The 17,625-nt window shown below is 39.1% G+C and overlaps 1 protein-coding gene across 1 annotated transcript in view; it reads left to right on the top strand.

The window, feature by feature from the left end:
* Window positions 1-13,496, top strand: part of LOC136887076 (beta-1,3-galactosyltransferase 5) — a 151,621-nt gene extending 138,125 nt beyond the window's left edge. Inside the window, exon 3 of the mRNA XM_067159757.2 lies at window positions 10,597-13,496. Coding sequence (XP_067015858.1) covers window positions 10,629-11,702 — 1,074 coding nt within the window. The 5' untranslated portion in view covers window positions 10,597-10,628 and the 3' untranslated portion in view covers window positions 11,703-13,496. The remainder of the gene's footprint in view (window positions 1-10,596) is intronic.
* Window positions 13,497-17,625: the final 4,129 nt, after the last annotated feature.

Consider the following 17,625-nt stretch of genomic DNA (forward strand, 5'->3'; position numbering starts at 1 on the left):
TAAGAGGTATGCTCTACCGAATTTTGTTGTTTTTCTTAAAAAAGCAACTGGCGCTCAAACAAATGTTAGGTATATTGTGTGAAGGTAGATATGTAAGTATAAGAGTAGTGGTGAGAGTAGCCACAACGTGTCGCCAGCAACGTGGGACTAGAAAGGTTCAGAAAAAGTGTTTCTGAATGGCAATATACATGGATCAGTTCTTTTAATGAGTACGCACATGTTAAATTCACCGAGTAATGTTAGGAAGGTCATTTTGTTGAAGTTTGTATTTAAGGGGTAATGTCAGAGGAAGTGCAAGGGGAAATAGCTTTGAGATCGCGAAAAATTAGTAGGAAACCGAAGATGGACAAGGATAGCAATATGCAGTCAGGTGATGAGGCTGAGGTTATTGTGTCCAAGGAAATCCAAGGTGGTAACATAAATAGGAAGTTGGTGACTAAGTTGGGACCTGCTGAAAGTCAGAAAATAGTAGAAAGTGAGGAAAACGCTGTCACGCAAGATCAAAGTAAAGGGGTGATTGACCTGGGTTTATTTAATTTGCTGATGTCCAAAATGACTGAGCAGAATAATGCCATGAGTGAGAAAATTGAAACGGTTATTAGTGAGAAAATTGAATCTCAGAATAATATTATGAGTGAGAAAATTGAAGCGGTCATTAGTGAGAAAATTGAATCTCAGAATAATATTATGAGTGGGAAAATTGAAGCTCAGAGTAATGTCATAAATAGTATTAATAAGAAGATTGATGATGTTAGTAATAAGATAGATCATAAGGTGTTAGAAATAAGTAAGCAAATTAATAATTTAGAAAGTAAGGTAAGTAGGGAGTGTAGTGACATCAGAGCTGAGATGGAATTGGGTCGGAGCAATCTCCATACGGAAATAGAGCAAATTAGTGAGACATGCATCAAACAGATTGATGAATTAGGCGCCAAGATCCAGTCTAATAAAGGAGAAATCAATGAGTTAGTAGAAGAAAGGTTTGAAAAGATAACCAATACAGTGGGGCAAGAAACTAGGAAATGTATTAGTAGGGTAGAACAGGTGGAAAGAAAACTTGGAGAAGTAGGTGATCTAGGGAGTGAGCAGAAATCATTATCACAGAAGGTGAGAGAATCGGAAGAAAAATTACAGGAGAAGTTAAGAAAAATTGAAGAAAAGGCTGAGGAAACATTGGAAGAAAAATTTCTGAGTTGCCAGAGAGTACTCCAGCAAGAAGTGCGTAATAGTAAGAATGTACGTGAGATAATTGTAAATAATGGTTTAATCACTAGAGATCATGATTTACCTAAGTTTTCTGGGAAAGAATTTAACCCGATGGAATTTATGAGAGTAGTAGAGAAGAAATTTGCTGTTCAATTAAGAGACAATATTATTAGCTGGGAAACTGTATTGGAGATCTTATCTAATGCTTTCGTAGGAGAGACTAAGTCTTGGTTTCAAGTATATAAAAGCTCGATGTCTAGTCTAACTGAATTTAAGGAGAAATTCATGGCTAAATTTTGGAGTGAAGGTGTTCAGAGTAGAGAGAGAGAGAGAGTAATGTTTGGCAGGTATAATTCTAACGAGGGTGTTAGAATGACTGAATACTTTTTGGCTCATGTTTTGGTGTGGAGAAATTTAGAATGTATTGGACCTGAGGCTGATATAGTTAGACTTATGGCTAAGCACTATCCCGACAGAATAAGAGAAGCTGTTTGTATGCAAAGAGTGGAGACTATTAAGGAAATGGAGATTTTGTTGGAAAGTTTTGATGCTTTAGGTAGTAGCTTGAATAATAGGACACTAAATAGGAATGTAGAAGGAAGGGGTAACCAATCTAATAATCAGGACAGGACTATGAATAATCGTAACTACAGAAGAGAATATCAGGAGAGACCTAATAATAATTTCCACAGGGAGAGAAATTATCAGAATAGTTCGGAAAATTTCAGGACTGGGAGGCGTGATTATGGTAATCAACCAGAAGCTGGGAGGCGAGAGAATACAGGCCATAATAATAATAATAATAATAATAATAATGACGCTAGAGGAAATAGGCAACAGGGGAGGCCGACTGAGGTGTGTAACCAACAAGTCGTAACCGAACCAAGTACTTTAAACGAGCAACGGACTGTATAAACAGGTCACTGAGACAGTCCGTAAATGGTGAGTTCACGTATAAGGTAGATAAGTATGACAATGTCGACCAGCCTATAGTTGTAAGTGAACATGATTGTGACCTAAGTAGCAATAATTCAAATATTTTAAGTGACGACTTAATCGTAAACAATAAATTTTATAAGTGTAATTTAAATTTAGATATAAGGCAAGATTTGTTAAGTGATCTTATATTATGTAATGAGGATAATTTAAGTAGTGTTACTGTTACACCGACGATTGAACTGCTGATATGGGGCAGAAAAGTTAAGATTTTGTTGGACTCTGGTAGTGAGAAGTCATGTGTAAATTCCAAGCTGTATGAGGAAGTTTTGAGAGAGAAGTATGAGGTAGCGGAAATTCCAGTGAGGAATACGTTCATCGTAACAGCTGTTGGAAACAAGTCTCAAAGAGTGAATAAACAAATAGCTGTCCCCATTAGCATAAGTGGAGAATGTATTTTCCAACCATGCTTAGTTGTGCCTAATTTAGTTTATGCCGTTATTTTAGGTACCGACTGGTTAACGTGTCACAAGGCTAAATTAAATTTTGATCTGTGTAATGTCAATCTTATTTGGGGAAAGAGTAGCAGGGAAGTCAGTTTACCATATGATGTTTTGTCAGAAATTAGTGCGAATAAAGTGTGTTCTAGTACGGAAGGATCTTGTGAAATTCCTAATATGAGGAAAAATATTGATGTCTGCCATGTGTCTATACAGAGAGATTCTAGAGATGAATTGTATGAGACAGTGGAGAAATGTAATTTAGCGGAAAGTCAGAAGGACGAATTGTGTGAATTATTGATATCACATAGTGATGTTTTTAGCGATCGGCCTGGTAGAACACATCTTTACGAACACAAATTTAATGTTCTTGATAACTCAACTTTTGTAGGACCGAAATATCCCATTCCGTTAAAATACGCTAGCGCTGTTGAAGAGCAGATTGACATTATGCTAGATTATAATATAATTGAACCATCATGTAGTCCTAATTTGAATCCACTTGTTATTATACCTAAGAAGGATAACACGGTAAGATTGTGCATGATAATTTTTGTAAGACTAAATTGGATGAATTTGAGCTTGGTGACAAGGTTTTACTCAGAGTGCCACTCCCGTCATCAGCAGAAGCTGGTCAATTTTCTAAGTTTTTCTTGTTATATCAGGGATACTTCACCGTAGTGAAACGGATTGGGAAATGTGCTTATTCATTAGAAGACAAGGAAGGAAATATCGTAGGAACATACAATATAAGAAATCTTAAGAAATATATCATGTGAGTTTGTTGATTAATTTTCATTATTATGTTAATTCACCATGTTTTATGAAGCTGGCATTGCGAACAGGACTTCAGTGAAATTAGCGTGTGTTGTGATATTAAGTGAAGCATGGCAGTGCAATAAACTCCAGTGCTTGGAGACAGAGTATATAATGAAATGTCTTCGAGAATTACTTTTGAACACTCAATGAACGTTTGAAACGACAGAAGTGAGAAGAAATGTAATCTGTATGTAAATAATACTGTATAATCAAAGTGAAAATGATAATTGATAAATGTTTTATATGTGTAACAACGAACATCCAGATGGATGACACTATGTACCAAATTTGTAAAGGGCATTTTTATACATGTATCTATGGTGTACTTGATTTCAGGTGATTATGTATAGATTTCATGAATCAATCGATTCATTTAATCGATTATTTCATGAGGGAGGCGTTCTGTAACCGTACAACAGGGTTACAGACTCCATTCTGTATTTATTACTATTATTATTATTATTATTATTATTATTATTATTATTAACCCGATTCATTAGATTTTATATATTCTGTTTCTCATCATTTAGACTGTAATAATTAGGTATCACGTATATTATTGTATTTCATCATAGGTTAAGTGAATATGTTTGTAATTATTCTGTATTGTAGTAAGTGAGATTTGTTGGTTTCATATTGTCATGCTGTGGCTTGTAACTTTGGCTAGATGAGCTGGCATAGTATTTTGCAATCGAGGCTATGTTTAACTGGGAATGTTGTGTACAAGGAGATTTCCCGGTGACGCATTCAGTACAGTCATTCTCGGACCGCTTGGGTACGCTTAGACAACGCTTGACTGATGACATCAGTGCGTGGATACGTGATTGCGACCAAGTGTCAGTATTCGCCAGCTACTGTATGTGGAAGTGGAAGGGATGAACAGTGAGTGGGGAGATGAGTCGTCATCGAGAGGTTATATAAAGTCAAGGCGACGGTGGGGAGAGGTATTCTGTTCTTACTCAGTTCATAAGCAGTTCATATCGTGCAGATCATATGTAACAGTCAGATGTATCAAATGGAAGAAGTGGTCTTAGTGTGATGGTCAGAGCTAAGAGTTGTGTTTGAAGAGGTAATCATCGAGGAAGTCTACAAGTGGTGGTTGTATCCGAGCAGAGACGGGTACTATGCTGTTAAAGAGACATTATCTTCTTGTGAGGATGGACTTCACAAGATGTTTCTATAATATTTTCCAATTATTTAAAATATATTGAGTGGACGTAATTACATTGGAGCCCTACACGCGTACATGGTATGTAGGCCAACTCCTTGTTATATAAGAAGATTACAACAGACGGCTCCCGACTTCAGCTCACGGGTTTTCCCAAGAATTTCAAGTTCAACAGCGGTGTATGCAGACAACAGGTAATTAAAGCATCAGACATGTTATGCATTCATAACATGAAGAAGAGTGTAATCAGCGGCGATATCACATCTCACTTCAAGTTCATGCCAATAGCTTTTTTTGTTTAGATTAAATTTTCCTTTTTTTTCGTACCGCAAATCTCACAATATATTTCTTTAGTTAAATTAAAAGACGTCAATGATTGTTCATTGTGACGTAAATTATAGTCATAAACTCAGTTTTATTTTAATTATAATAAGTGATTCCAGTTCCATGTACAATCCTCAATTGTGGAAATGCAACCGTAATTTAATATTGTCCTGATCCATATCCCTGTATATTGCCAGATATGTGAGTTTATCACCTCACGCCTTGAGATAATTGATATAAGAGGTATGCTCTACCGAATTTTGTTGTTTTTCTTAAAAAAGCAACTGGCGCTCAAACAAATGTTAGGTATATTGTGTGAAGGTAGATATGAAGGTATAAGAGTAGTGGTCGGAGTAGCCACACAGTCTTTTTTACTTTCCTACCTTGGAATCCTATTTTCAATACTTTTTCCCGAAAGCCTTCTCTATTATTTATTTCTTCTGTTATATTGTTTTTTTCTAAATCCTTTCTTACTTCATTGACCCAGCTTGTCGTTGATTATTATTATTATTATTATTATTATTATTATTATTATTATTATTATTATTATTATTATTATTATTATTATTTGACACTTACTATATTCAAGAGCCTCCGTGGCTTAGGCGGCAGCGCGGCGGCCTCTCACCGGTGGGTTCCGTGGTTCAAATCCCGGTCACTGCATGTGAAATTTGTACTGGACGAAACGGAGGCGGGGCAGATTTATCTCCGGGTACTGCGGTTTTCCCTGTCATCCTTCATTCCAGAAACACTCCAATATCATTTCATTTCATCTGTCGGTTATTAATCATTGTCGCAGAGGAGTGTGAAAAGCTTCGGCTGCTGGCACAATTTCTGTCCTCGCCTCTGGATGGGGGCTTCATTCATCCCATTCCTGACCCCATTTTCGAGTTGATGGTAATGTAGACAATGCACATATTTACTATTGTGGGTTAATATATTTTTCCTTCAAATTCATTTTAATTTTCTCGCCCATTTTAAGTCATGTTATACACAATTTTCCGGTATTTATTTGGTCATCAAAATCCTGGCTCTGGTCATTTCTGGTCACAGCGGGTACGTTTCTATTCAATTTGTAATTATCATCATCGACGGAGGTAGCCCTAATGACTAAGAGTATTCTCCTATAATATTGTTACAATAAGCTCCCTTTGTGTATCAGTGGTCGTGTCGGTTCTGGATTCCAATATCGCCAAGGACTGAGTGAAGTCTATTCTACTCTTCATTTCGTATAATGTCGGAATGTTAAAGATCTGGGGTGATATATTTTTTAAAAATTATTACTAACGATTGGCTTTACGTCGCACCGACACAGAGGTCTTATGGCGACGATGGGAAAGGAAAGGGCTAGGAGTTGGAAGCGGCCGTTGGCATAATTAAGGTACAGCCCTAGCATTTACCTGCAGTAAAAATCGGAAACCACGGGAAACCATCTTCAGGTCTGCCGACGGTGTGGTTTGAACCCACCATCTTCCAAATGCAAGCTCTTAGCTGCGCGCCCCTGACCGCACGGCCAACTCGCTTGGTATGTTTGGTTTTTACTCTGCCATAGATCGCTCAGCAGAGATGCTTGTCTCTATCACCCGGTAGAGTTTTAAACGGACCCTCGAAATTGACACACAGGTAACTTAAATGGCGTTAAATAAAAAATACGTGCACACGGTAGTGACATTATTATTATTATTATTATTATTATTATTATTATTATTATTATTATTATTATTATTATTATTATTATTATTATTATTATTATTATTATTATTGCAGCAGTAAGTGTAGTATATATGTGGGTCAGTGACATGTTGTTTGTGCGTGGACACTCAGATGGTGAAATAAAATCTTGACATGATCTCATGAGGAAAATAGCGACTGTCATATCTGAGGCTCGTAGGTAGTCCGTAGTCGTGGCGGAACTTCACGAATAACTTCGGAATAACACCACGTATGCCGTGGAGTACGACGATTATACGTTTATTTCCCAGGCTGTTATTCTCCTTCACGTGCGACTGTTCTTTTGTGGTATTTATGTGTAGTATTTATTTATTTATTTATTTATTTATTTATTTATTTATTTATTTATTTATTTATTTATTTATTAAAAGAGCAATAGACCGAATTTCCTCAATCCACTTCACAATAGAACGATAAAATTACGCATGCAATTAAGATGCATTTTAAAATAAGACAGGAACACCAATGCACTGTATGCGGGAAATATTAATAGGGTCAGTTGTAGTAATTTAGACCGTGAACTTTTCCCGTCCATTTACTTTTTTACCCTTTACAATGTGTACGAAAAATAATTAGGCTTTTTATGGGCCATTATGAACATTTTACGTTGCAGGAATACACAGGAATATAGGCCTACAGCAATTGATACACATTGCAAGAATGAAAGGGAGGTGAATGGAGATATCTCTGGTCAGATTTACCTCACCTACAGAATGAGGAATGAGAGGAGGAATTGTGAAAATTTACGTTGCGAGAAACTGTGTTAAAAATCCGAATATGAATGAAGATCGAAAAACTGAGGGGCTGGAACACGAGATATAAGTTACGTATGTTGGTCTAAAGACACAGTTTGCAGCCTTGAATATTAGCTTCAAATCACTTCTTTTTTGAACGGAGGAGATTCAGGGGATGACTTCTGAAGTTAAGTTTAGTTACTAAATGTTGACTTAGAGCAGGTTAGCATATCTTTATTGACTAGTTCATTGGAAGGATTCTGCATCGAGTTTTATATTGTTGAAAATAGGAGTCTTGTATAAACTGCATCAGTGCTCTGTAGATTTTGCTATCGTAGTCTTGAAGAAGAATGTTGACAATTATGGGGAATGGGACATGTAGTGACCGGAGATGTGTGAACAACTGTGTTCTTTGTTGTTCATACCTGGAACAAAGAAATACAATATGGTTCAGATCAGCATCATCGTAGTAGTCATGATGGCAAACTTTTGAGTTAGTCACTCCGATTCGTTTAGGTGGTGAAGGTAGCATACAGTACATGACTAAGCCTCATCCTGATGGTGGTTCTTAGATATCTCCTTGTCATGTTGTACTTCCAAAACGAGTTTTTTTCGGTATTGTTGTTTGTAGTGTTGCGTAATGTTTGCCTCTTCGATGGCTACCTAATTCATAGCCATTCATCTTTCCATTGAGAATAGGATCTTCTTTTAACTGGCGGAATGATACGGAAGTTGTATCCCTTGAAACACGCCACTGATGGTATACAACTTCAGGGTGCCTAATACCGATGTGCCCGTTTATCCACAGGGGTGTATTTGAGTGCGTGATATTTTGGATTAATGAATGTGTGGAAGTAGATCATAAATGTATGGATACAAGGTACTGTTGCGAGTGGGATGTTGCAGTTTTTCCAAGACACTCGCGTCGGTGAGTGTGAGATGTTCTGAAAGTTACGAAGGCCATAGTTTACGTCTGCTCTCTTGTTCATCCACCATCACAAGTTTGTGAATACAAGCCTTAATAATTTCTATCGATTTATTGACTGACAAGAATGTATATAAAAGTACGTAAAGTTATTTTCTGTGCATACCTTGCTTGCGTACTGGTTTGGGATACGTTCCTGGATTATCAAAGACACTTCTGTCGAAACATTTATACTCGGTACTCAAAGTTCTCTCATTTTAAGAGCATGTAATTTCGTCATGTGAAAAAACTCATCATTTTCCTTTCAGACTACTGTCAGACCCAGTCAGGCTATTTTTATTTCCTTTGACAACTACTGGCTGCAAATTCTGGATTACCCAACTGGTGTACATCAGTTATACAAAGGGCACTAGGAAGGTTTTGCAGTGTGAGTGAATGCTTTAGACGTTTTCAAAATAATTTCCACCACACTCAATACACTTCTCCATACGTCGAAACCAGTCACTGAACTAACTCTGCCACTTTCCTTCCATTACATTTTCACACTCTTGATCCCATGCTGCCAGAAGCTTCTAGTCGGATACAAAACGCCGCACTCTCAGCTTCATCTTCACTTCTGGGAAGAGTGCGAAGTCACATGGGGCAAGATCAGGACTGTATGGAGGGTGATCAAGCACAGTCAACCCTGATCTGGCAAGAAAATCCATTGTTACATTGGCACGATGAGCTGGAACATTTTCGTGATGCAAGAGCCAAATGTTGAGCCGTGACCTTGGACGGAACTGCTTGAGAGCCTGGATGACCTAAGGCAGACAAGTCTCACTGTACCACTTCGCAGTAACTGTCCTTTGTGTTTCTAGCACAACCCGAGTCAGGACGCCCCGTTTATTGAAGAATACTGCAATCGTCCTTATCTTCACTGACCTTGACTTTCGCACAGTCACAGGAGTACCCTCATCTTGAAACAGCCACAGCTTGTTTGGGATTTTGTTGGGATATCATAATAATAAAGCCAAGTTTCGTCACCTGTAACGATGCTATTAACGTTACGCGAAGTCCCATTTTGGAACTGTTTTAGCATTTTTCGGCACCATTTCTCTCGATGTGCCCTTTGTTCCACTGAAAGTGAATGAGGCACCCAATGGAAACAAACCTTTCTAACATGGAGATGGTCGTGTAGAAATGAATGAATAGCTGGTGCACGGATGTGGAGGGTCTCTTCCACCTGCCGATATGTCAACCGCCTCTCTTGCAACATTTTCCTCACAGCTTCAATGTTTTCCTCAGTCACTGATTCAGACGGTCACCCAGAACGAGGATCGTCTTCAACCCCCAAATTTTCCCTATGGAACTCTTTGTACCAGCGGAAAATTGTTGTCCGATGTCGACAGTCTTTCCCCAGCACATGAGTCATATCCTCCAGGCACTGGTCAACAGTTAATTCACAAGCAAAATCGTAGCGGATAATGGCGCGATATTCACCTTTAGACCACACTGACATCTTAATTTGCTTTCAGTTCCACTGCTTGGTAACAACTGGTGTGAAGGTCGCGCCTTGCTGTCTTCTAGACCGGTTTTCACCCGTCTTTTCGTCCCTCACCAATATAGGGGTGTCCAGCCAACCGTTTTTGCATATTGCGAAACTTTCCTAGTGTCAATCATCGTATTTAGTCACTAATGTTCATTTTATTGAACTTTCCCACTGTGAATCCGTGATAGTGTTGGTCTCCGGATCTCAGGATCACTGATTTAAACGCGGCAGAGTTAGTCACATATTTTTTGGAAGTCCATTCGATACTCGATGTTAAAGATCTCTAGTGACTTTTAGTGTGTATCAGACATAATTAATTAATACTCTCATAGATTGGGTTTCTCTACCATCTTTTAGAATAAAACGAATCATCAGACTTCACACAAGCAGCCTAAATGCCTGCACATAGTAGCTGAGGCCATATAATAGTAAATAATCATAATACATTTCACATTTTTATCTATCATTAATTTGTTATGAGTTAAGGGCAGCAAACACACCTGCGGTTGCCTTGACTGAATAAACCGATTTCTTGGCACGTTATGTTGTGACAGAAAAAGTAAACTAAGAACAAACAGAAATAATACCTTTTATTTTACGAGGCCTTCCGCCTTGAATACATTATTTTTGTCCTAGGAGGTCCAGTCACAAATTTTGTTACAGTGTGTGTGAAGTCGCCTTACTTTCTCTTATTAATGCTCTTTGTATTTTTGTTGTTTCAGGTGGGCATGTTCTGCGGAGGCGGTTGGTAGCGATGCTGGAGAAACGTCGGCACGTGTCCGCCGTGTACTCCACATCTTCGTTGGTGGTGCTGCTATGCGCGTGTTTGCTCTTCCTGTCCGTGTACCAGCTAACCAGCTGCCCCAGCCCAGATGTTCGCTTACTGCCTCCAAGTTACTTACTCATACTGCCTGGCAACGCATCATTGCTGCCTCCGCCATACCCGTTGAACACGCTGCCTCCTGATGACCGCACCAGGCTAATCAATTTACAAAATTTCGACTTCCTCATCAACAATTTCCCTTGCAATGACTCAAACTCATCGTCACTTCTTCTCCTAGTGTTAGTGCACTCGGCTCCGGGTAATGTGGATAAACGTCGCACCATTAGAGAGACTTGGGGGCAAAACACGGGGGATATGTATCGCATCTTATTCTTGCTGGGCGACGTTCAGTCCCAGGAGAGTCGAATGCGGCTGGAGGAAGAGAACAGGGTACATCGTGATTTGGTGCAAGGTAACTTCATCGACTCGTATCGAAACATGACGTACAAGCACGTGATGGCTCTCAAATGGACGGCGTACTTTTGTCCTGGTGCACGTTATCTGCTCAAGACGGATGATGATGTATTCGTCAACTCACCGGCGCTGCTGGAATTCTTAGCCCAAGATCTGTCCCAGTGGGGTGCACGGCGTCTCATTCTGTGCCATTATTTTCTTTTCGCAGATGTAAGACGCTCGTGGCGTTCCAAGTGGCGAGTATCCCCCCGAGAATACCCTGGTCGTTTATACCCGCCGTATTGTGCCGGCTGGGCGGTTCTGTACTCCCCAGATGTTGTGTTCCTGCTATATCGTGAAGCGCAGCGTGTAGATTATTTTTGGATTGACGATGTGCATGTGACTGGCACACTAGTCGCCAGAGCTAATCTCTCGCATACTCCACTTGGTTCGCTAGCACTCGAACGATGGCAAGTGAATGCTCTTATCGACTCGGATGATCCGGCTGTAGTTTCTTCTATTGGAGTCTTCCTCTTTGGGGCACCCGATTTACCACAGGAGAGTATCTACCGCTTGTGGGAAGTTGTCCAAAGACGTAGGCGCTCATCGTGACACCCTTAAGATGGTACTGTGATATATTATGCGGTGAGCAGTAGAAGCGCAGTCGGATCCAAATAAAAGTGCCTTCTGTAGTGGTTGACATGTGTGCGGACACCAGAACAAAGAAATGTCGATATTTTTCTCGTCTATATTGAAACTCGTGTGCAGTATTGGTGGGTGCAGGAAGGCTAGTGAATTTTTGAAGTTGAAATCACTCTCTACTTTACGCTTAAACTAGATTGTACTTAAGATAGTGATAACCGAAGTGAAGCTCTTTCGGAAGGTTTGGGAACTTCAACTTGGTTTTATCTCTTCATGTAATCTTACAGCATTGTTATTTACTATTTTCTGAGCGTGCTTTGCTCGGGAATGCACAAGTACTTAGTTCATATTTAACTCCAGAGCCCTAACGGGTCTCCATTGGTTATAACTTTATTATGAAGAGTTTTTATTTTCTGCAGTGAATCTGTCTTCATCAATGGGCATTCGTACTTAACCAGCTGTGTTTTGAATGGATGCTTGTTTCTGCACAATATTGTACAGTTTCAGTTTCCTCTTTCCCCAGCTTTCTTAATGGATTCTTCTTTCTGCACAGTATTGTACAGCTTAAGTTTTCTCTTTACCTACCTCTTCTTTCATTGCTGCGTATCTCTTCCACTGCGACGTCATGTTATATTCGAATATACCCTGACGTTTCATTTTCATAGTATAAAATAACTGGAGAATTGTTACCCTAGAAATCTACCTGGATTCAAGAGCAAGGAATAAGACGATGGAAAGTAGCAACAGTTAATGGAGAACTGGTTACGTAATACGTAATACATATGATCTAGCTGTCAGTAATGTGTTTATACTTTGGAAACATAAACTAGTTCGTTCATTGCTCAATTTGAGGTTAAAACAAAAAACATGCAGTATATTTGTAATGTTGATCAGATTTCGCGTTGTCATTATGGGAGTTTTTGAGGTTGTGGGTAGAGGTAGTGTTGGCGAAACGTATGTTACCTTGTAGGTATTCTGCCTACGTCGAGTTCTAGAAGCGTAACATTCTGAAATTGGAACCTCCTGTCATCTGAATACTTGTTCTAAATGGTTCTAAAGACTTTTGTGCTTGGTTTTCCAAACAAACTAATCTACATCACATTTCCTCATGATTCTTGTGCAGTTCGGAGCAACTCTGAAGACTAGGATAGATTTGTGCAGTAAAGAAATTGATGCTAGATTTGTCAAATTATCTTCTGGTTTGTCCGAACATAAGATGTTGGTGTTACACTCGTAACACTCACGGGAATATTGAGTAGATATGCAAACGATACTAAGTACATCTCGACTGGAAATTTCACTTCGTAAGGGATAAAGATTCCGTTACAAATGGCAATCACATTTATTAATAGAAATATGTAGCTGTATGCGTTTTATAATATGTTCGTAAATCAGACACCTTCATTGTTAGAAGCATTGATACTCATTATGGAGCCGTGATACGAAATAAAATAACCTTGCGGCAAGCATAGAGTATTGGAAGGAAGTGTGAGCAAACGGCTGTAGTTGCTGTTCCGGGGTATCTGTGGAACAGCAGAGGTGAAAGAAGGTGCTGGGGTGAATGGGTCTAACTACCAAATCAATGTTAATATAAAACTTTAACTAGGTTATAATTTGTAAGTTTTAACAAACAAGAAAAACAAATATTGAATTTTCACGACCACATTGTAATCGAAAGCGACTTTCAACCTATTAGGTCGTGTTACGTACATTTAGTACGTGATGAAGAGATGTTAAGTACAGAACAAAAATGGCCAACCAGACACCAGTGGGATCCGAACCCACAACCTGGTGTCTGGTTGGCCATTTTTGTTCTGTACTTAACATCTCTTCATCACGTACTAAATGTACGTAACACGACCTAATAGGTTGAAAGTCGCTTTCGATTAAGAAAAACAAACTTTAACAACAGTAACAACGGTGTGGCAATTTAGAACCAAGACTTATAAGGATCCAAGATTTCAACCTTTAAACATTCTTGGGGTAGCAAGCCCTAATTTTACAATTCTGAGCTCCTAGTTCAACTTTAACCCAGCAACAATTTGTTCAAAAGGGCAGAAAACCCCGAATACATGGAGTGTTTGCTCACAATCGGAATATCAAGCCTCCCTGAGGCACTTTTACAACACAGGAAAAGAGCTGACACGCTCTCAGTCTTCCACACCTACTCAAGGCAATAACCGACTATCCAATTACTTACCATCAAGGCACACTTACAAAAATGAAATGGGGGTATCTTGTACCCAACCTACTGGGCCTAAGCAGAGAAAGAACAGGTTAAGTAAATGGCCCGAAATACAACAGGAATGGAGGCGTGTGCTTACCCTGCTAAATACTCATTCTAAAACCTAAAAGGCACTAGGCCGAAGACACAGGGGCTATTCCCAAACTATGGAGGTGACCCGTATAAGAAATAAATTTAAACATTAAGGAAGAAAACAAAAATCAGTTACCAAAACGTTGTCACCACAAACCAAAATGAAGGGGAGCTCGAGAGGGTAAAGCACTCTATATCCCCGATTTACAATTAAAGATATTTACATAAGCCGGCAGAAATTTACAGAAAGGTAGGTTACATGGCAAAAGTTTCTGACCTTTCCCGCGGGCTAAACTGTTGAGCTAGCAAGAAATAAGGATGTTAAATGGCCATTACCGTACTGAAGACCTGCTGTCTGATGAAAGAGGCGCCTCCCGCCCCCTGTGTTACAACCACACACTTAGTTATACGTAGATTAAGTGGCCCAGAGATGTGAAAATCAGCAGTTTATAAACCCTCGGGGAAGGTTCGAGACTTTTCAAGAATAATTAAGTCACACCCTCTCAATTTTATTGGATACCTTACAGATACACACCAAATCGAAGAAGAGCCGGTGATTGGCTGAAAATTAATTACAGAAATTCTGGATTGGCTAAATTCGAAACTGGCGGAAAGAAAGATAAATATTGCCAACCCACAAATGAATGAACGAAATTTAGTAAAGAACAAACTTATGAATACAAAATTTCTTCAAATAAAGTTCCTTCACTTCGCACCAGGGTGCATGATCATAGTTTTTCGGCGGTGACATCTGTGAGAGAATGTGCAAACTTCTAGGTAAATAGTAAACAAAAACAAGTCGGAATTCACACAGAGACATCTTCAGAGGAAGGGTTTAAGTAGATCCCGTTTAAGTTCAGTGTTTATCCAGTAGAGGAGTTCCAATTGGCGCAAGATTTAAACGTGCGGCGTAGAGGTGTACCTCCTGGTACAGTTGCTATGCAACATTTATGTCGAATAGGAAAGAAAGGAAATTCATTTTCATTCCTGCTCTGGGAACTGTATTTTTGGTGTAACAATGAAGTGCAGCCAAACTATCAGGAAGCCCTCCCCTCCCCCCCCCCCTCAGACTTAGAAGAAAATATGTAAACGCTTTATTTGCTGTTAGAACTAATTTCCTACAATTCTACGTACCCCATTAATCATGGGGAACACACGGGAACAAAACGTACCAGCATGCCACACGAAACTCTTTCTTACATGTCATGTTCGAAATGCCCTCAGTTAGCATTGATAAAGGTACCAACCCATCGTCGCATTGAATCCCGGATGCGCTGATGAATTTCGATTTATCCAAAAATTACCCATTCGCGTACACGAAATACAAAGCAGCAAATGGAACAGAATGTACTATTATAGTTCCCATGTCATAGCATCCAATTTCCGTTCATTACAAGTACACCTTCAGTACATTTTATTCCTCCATATAGGCCTATAAACTGTGTTTATATCAAATTTGAATTTTCCTTCCATGTATTGTAAGTATACCATTTTGAACAGCCTCTGTTCCTTCTTAGTAATAGTTCGGTTGCAGAAATTTGTATTACAAAATTAATTTAATGTGTAATTTAGGTAGAAGTGGAACATTTCGGTTTGCGTATTCTCGGATAAGGCGAAACACTGTCACATACACGAACGGATTCATGTTGAACCCCCGGTGTGATTGTTATGTTTTGCACTTGTATGGCTGGAGGTTCATGTTGGTGACCGTGCTATATTTTTCCAATTCGATGCGAGTTCCTGACCTGAAAAAATTTACAGTTGACGCCCTCTTAACCGGCCTATCCGGTTTCCCATGATCGCGAGCACCCATTTTCCGTACTGCTTACAATATCGGATGCCGTTTATAATCTGTTATAAGTCTGATTATTAAGTGCAATACCGTAAATTGCTGAATAGGCCCTTTATGTTAATGTTCTTGGTATGACCGGCCATTTCGTTATCCGATCTTGGGTCCGGTTCCGGACAGGCTGCTTGAAAGGTCGACCATTGTATTTGCGTTCAAAATACTGTACAGCCTTCGAGATCTGTCCAATTCCATGGCTTAATTATCGTAGTTATAGTCGAATGATTGAGATAAAATGCGAAGGTTACTTTGGTCAAGGTTAGTAATTATCAGAGCTGTAACCTCCAACAGTGTATTCACTACTCTAGAGGTTCTTACTGTAAGTCCATTACAATATCCACTTACAGTTGCTACTTTCCATTTGTTAACTCAATAGAAATTAGGTTAAGAGATTTTATGCTAATCCTGTCTTTAAAACACTTAGAAGGAACCATTTAAATGTATCTGTAATCAAAAGGGTCCAATAATTATTCCTAACCTTATGCGTTCAGACAAGAGTCAGAGGAGCATATTTGAGGTACTAAGTGCTCCATAGTAAGTTACAAAACTCCACGAAAATATTGTTGCTAGTTGTATATGTCTTATAGAAACTTTCTAAACCTAACAAGACTGTTGTTCTTCTGTTGTGTTTTTCGTAACATAACATGCCTCTGGGGGATCGGTGGGTGACATGAAGAAGGGTACTATCTCGATGTAGTTGTAACTTTTGAATAAATAAAACAATCTTATATGTCAGTCTTGGTTTTAATATTTATTTCTTTTTTTTCCCCCTCATCCTTTTATGTGCATGTGACCCGTTGCGCGGGAAGAGAGCTGAACAAAAGTGTCTGCGGTGTTAATTTTGCATTCAAATGTTTTGACTTCTTAACAAACTAAGCTACGTAGCAGTTGGAGTCTTAGCTAGTCGATGTCATGAACACTTCGTATAATTGGTACGAAAATTAGTGAATGCTGTAATTGGGCTTTTCTCAAAATGCAGTTTTCTCAATATCTTACGAAGTTTTGCACCTAGAAGCATGAACTCTTATATTTTTAAGTGCTCAGTATCTTATATCAATTTTAAAACCACAAAGATATTAAAGAAAAACACAGTGGTGACATGCGTGCTGTGTGTGATATTGTTATTTCTTCAAGGAAGCATGCAAACAGTGCATATATCTTAATTGTAGACTGTTACAGTCCGACACCTCATATAATTAAATTACTAAAAACTGAGTCTTACTACCTTCGTCTTGGGCTCCGTCTAGTTCTCTTACCCTCCATGGCCGTGTCCATAATTCTCATTGGTAACCTATCCTCCACTCAGCTCATACGACTACAAAACCGAAATCGGTTTATAGCCTACTTACAGCTTCATCATTGGAAGGGGAAGGGCCACGAAAGACATGAACATGAAAGACTGCCTAGGATTTGCAAACCTGATACCGTCGGGGTCGGAAAAGAACAACGAAGGGAGGTCGGATAGGAGAGATGAAATTGAGGAGTCCGGCACAAGTGGAAGAAATGCCAGGACTCGGATGAGGGGTCCCCTGGTTAAAAGTCCCTGGTCACGTGTCCCGCAAATGGCTACACATTGGCTACATGGATACGTAATTTTTTGGCCAGTTCACCCCGTGGGATTTGGTACTTATTGGCATGGATATGTCTGGTTTGACTATTTTTCTTTCATTTTATGGAGCTTCCTATAAACGTTTTTTCATCAATCTCAATTTCGAATCTTTTGGAGATAA

Source organism: Anabrus simplex, chromosome 1, assembly GCF_040414725.1.
Source record: "Anabrus simplex isolate iqAnaSimp1 chromosome 1, ASM4041472v1, whole genome shotgun sequence".
NCBI classification, from domain to species: domain Eukaryota; kingdom Metazoa; phylum Arthropoda; class Insecta; order Orthoptera; family Tettigoniidae; genus Anabrus; species Anabrus simplex.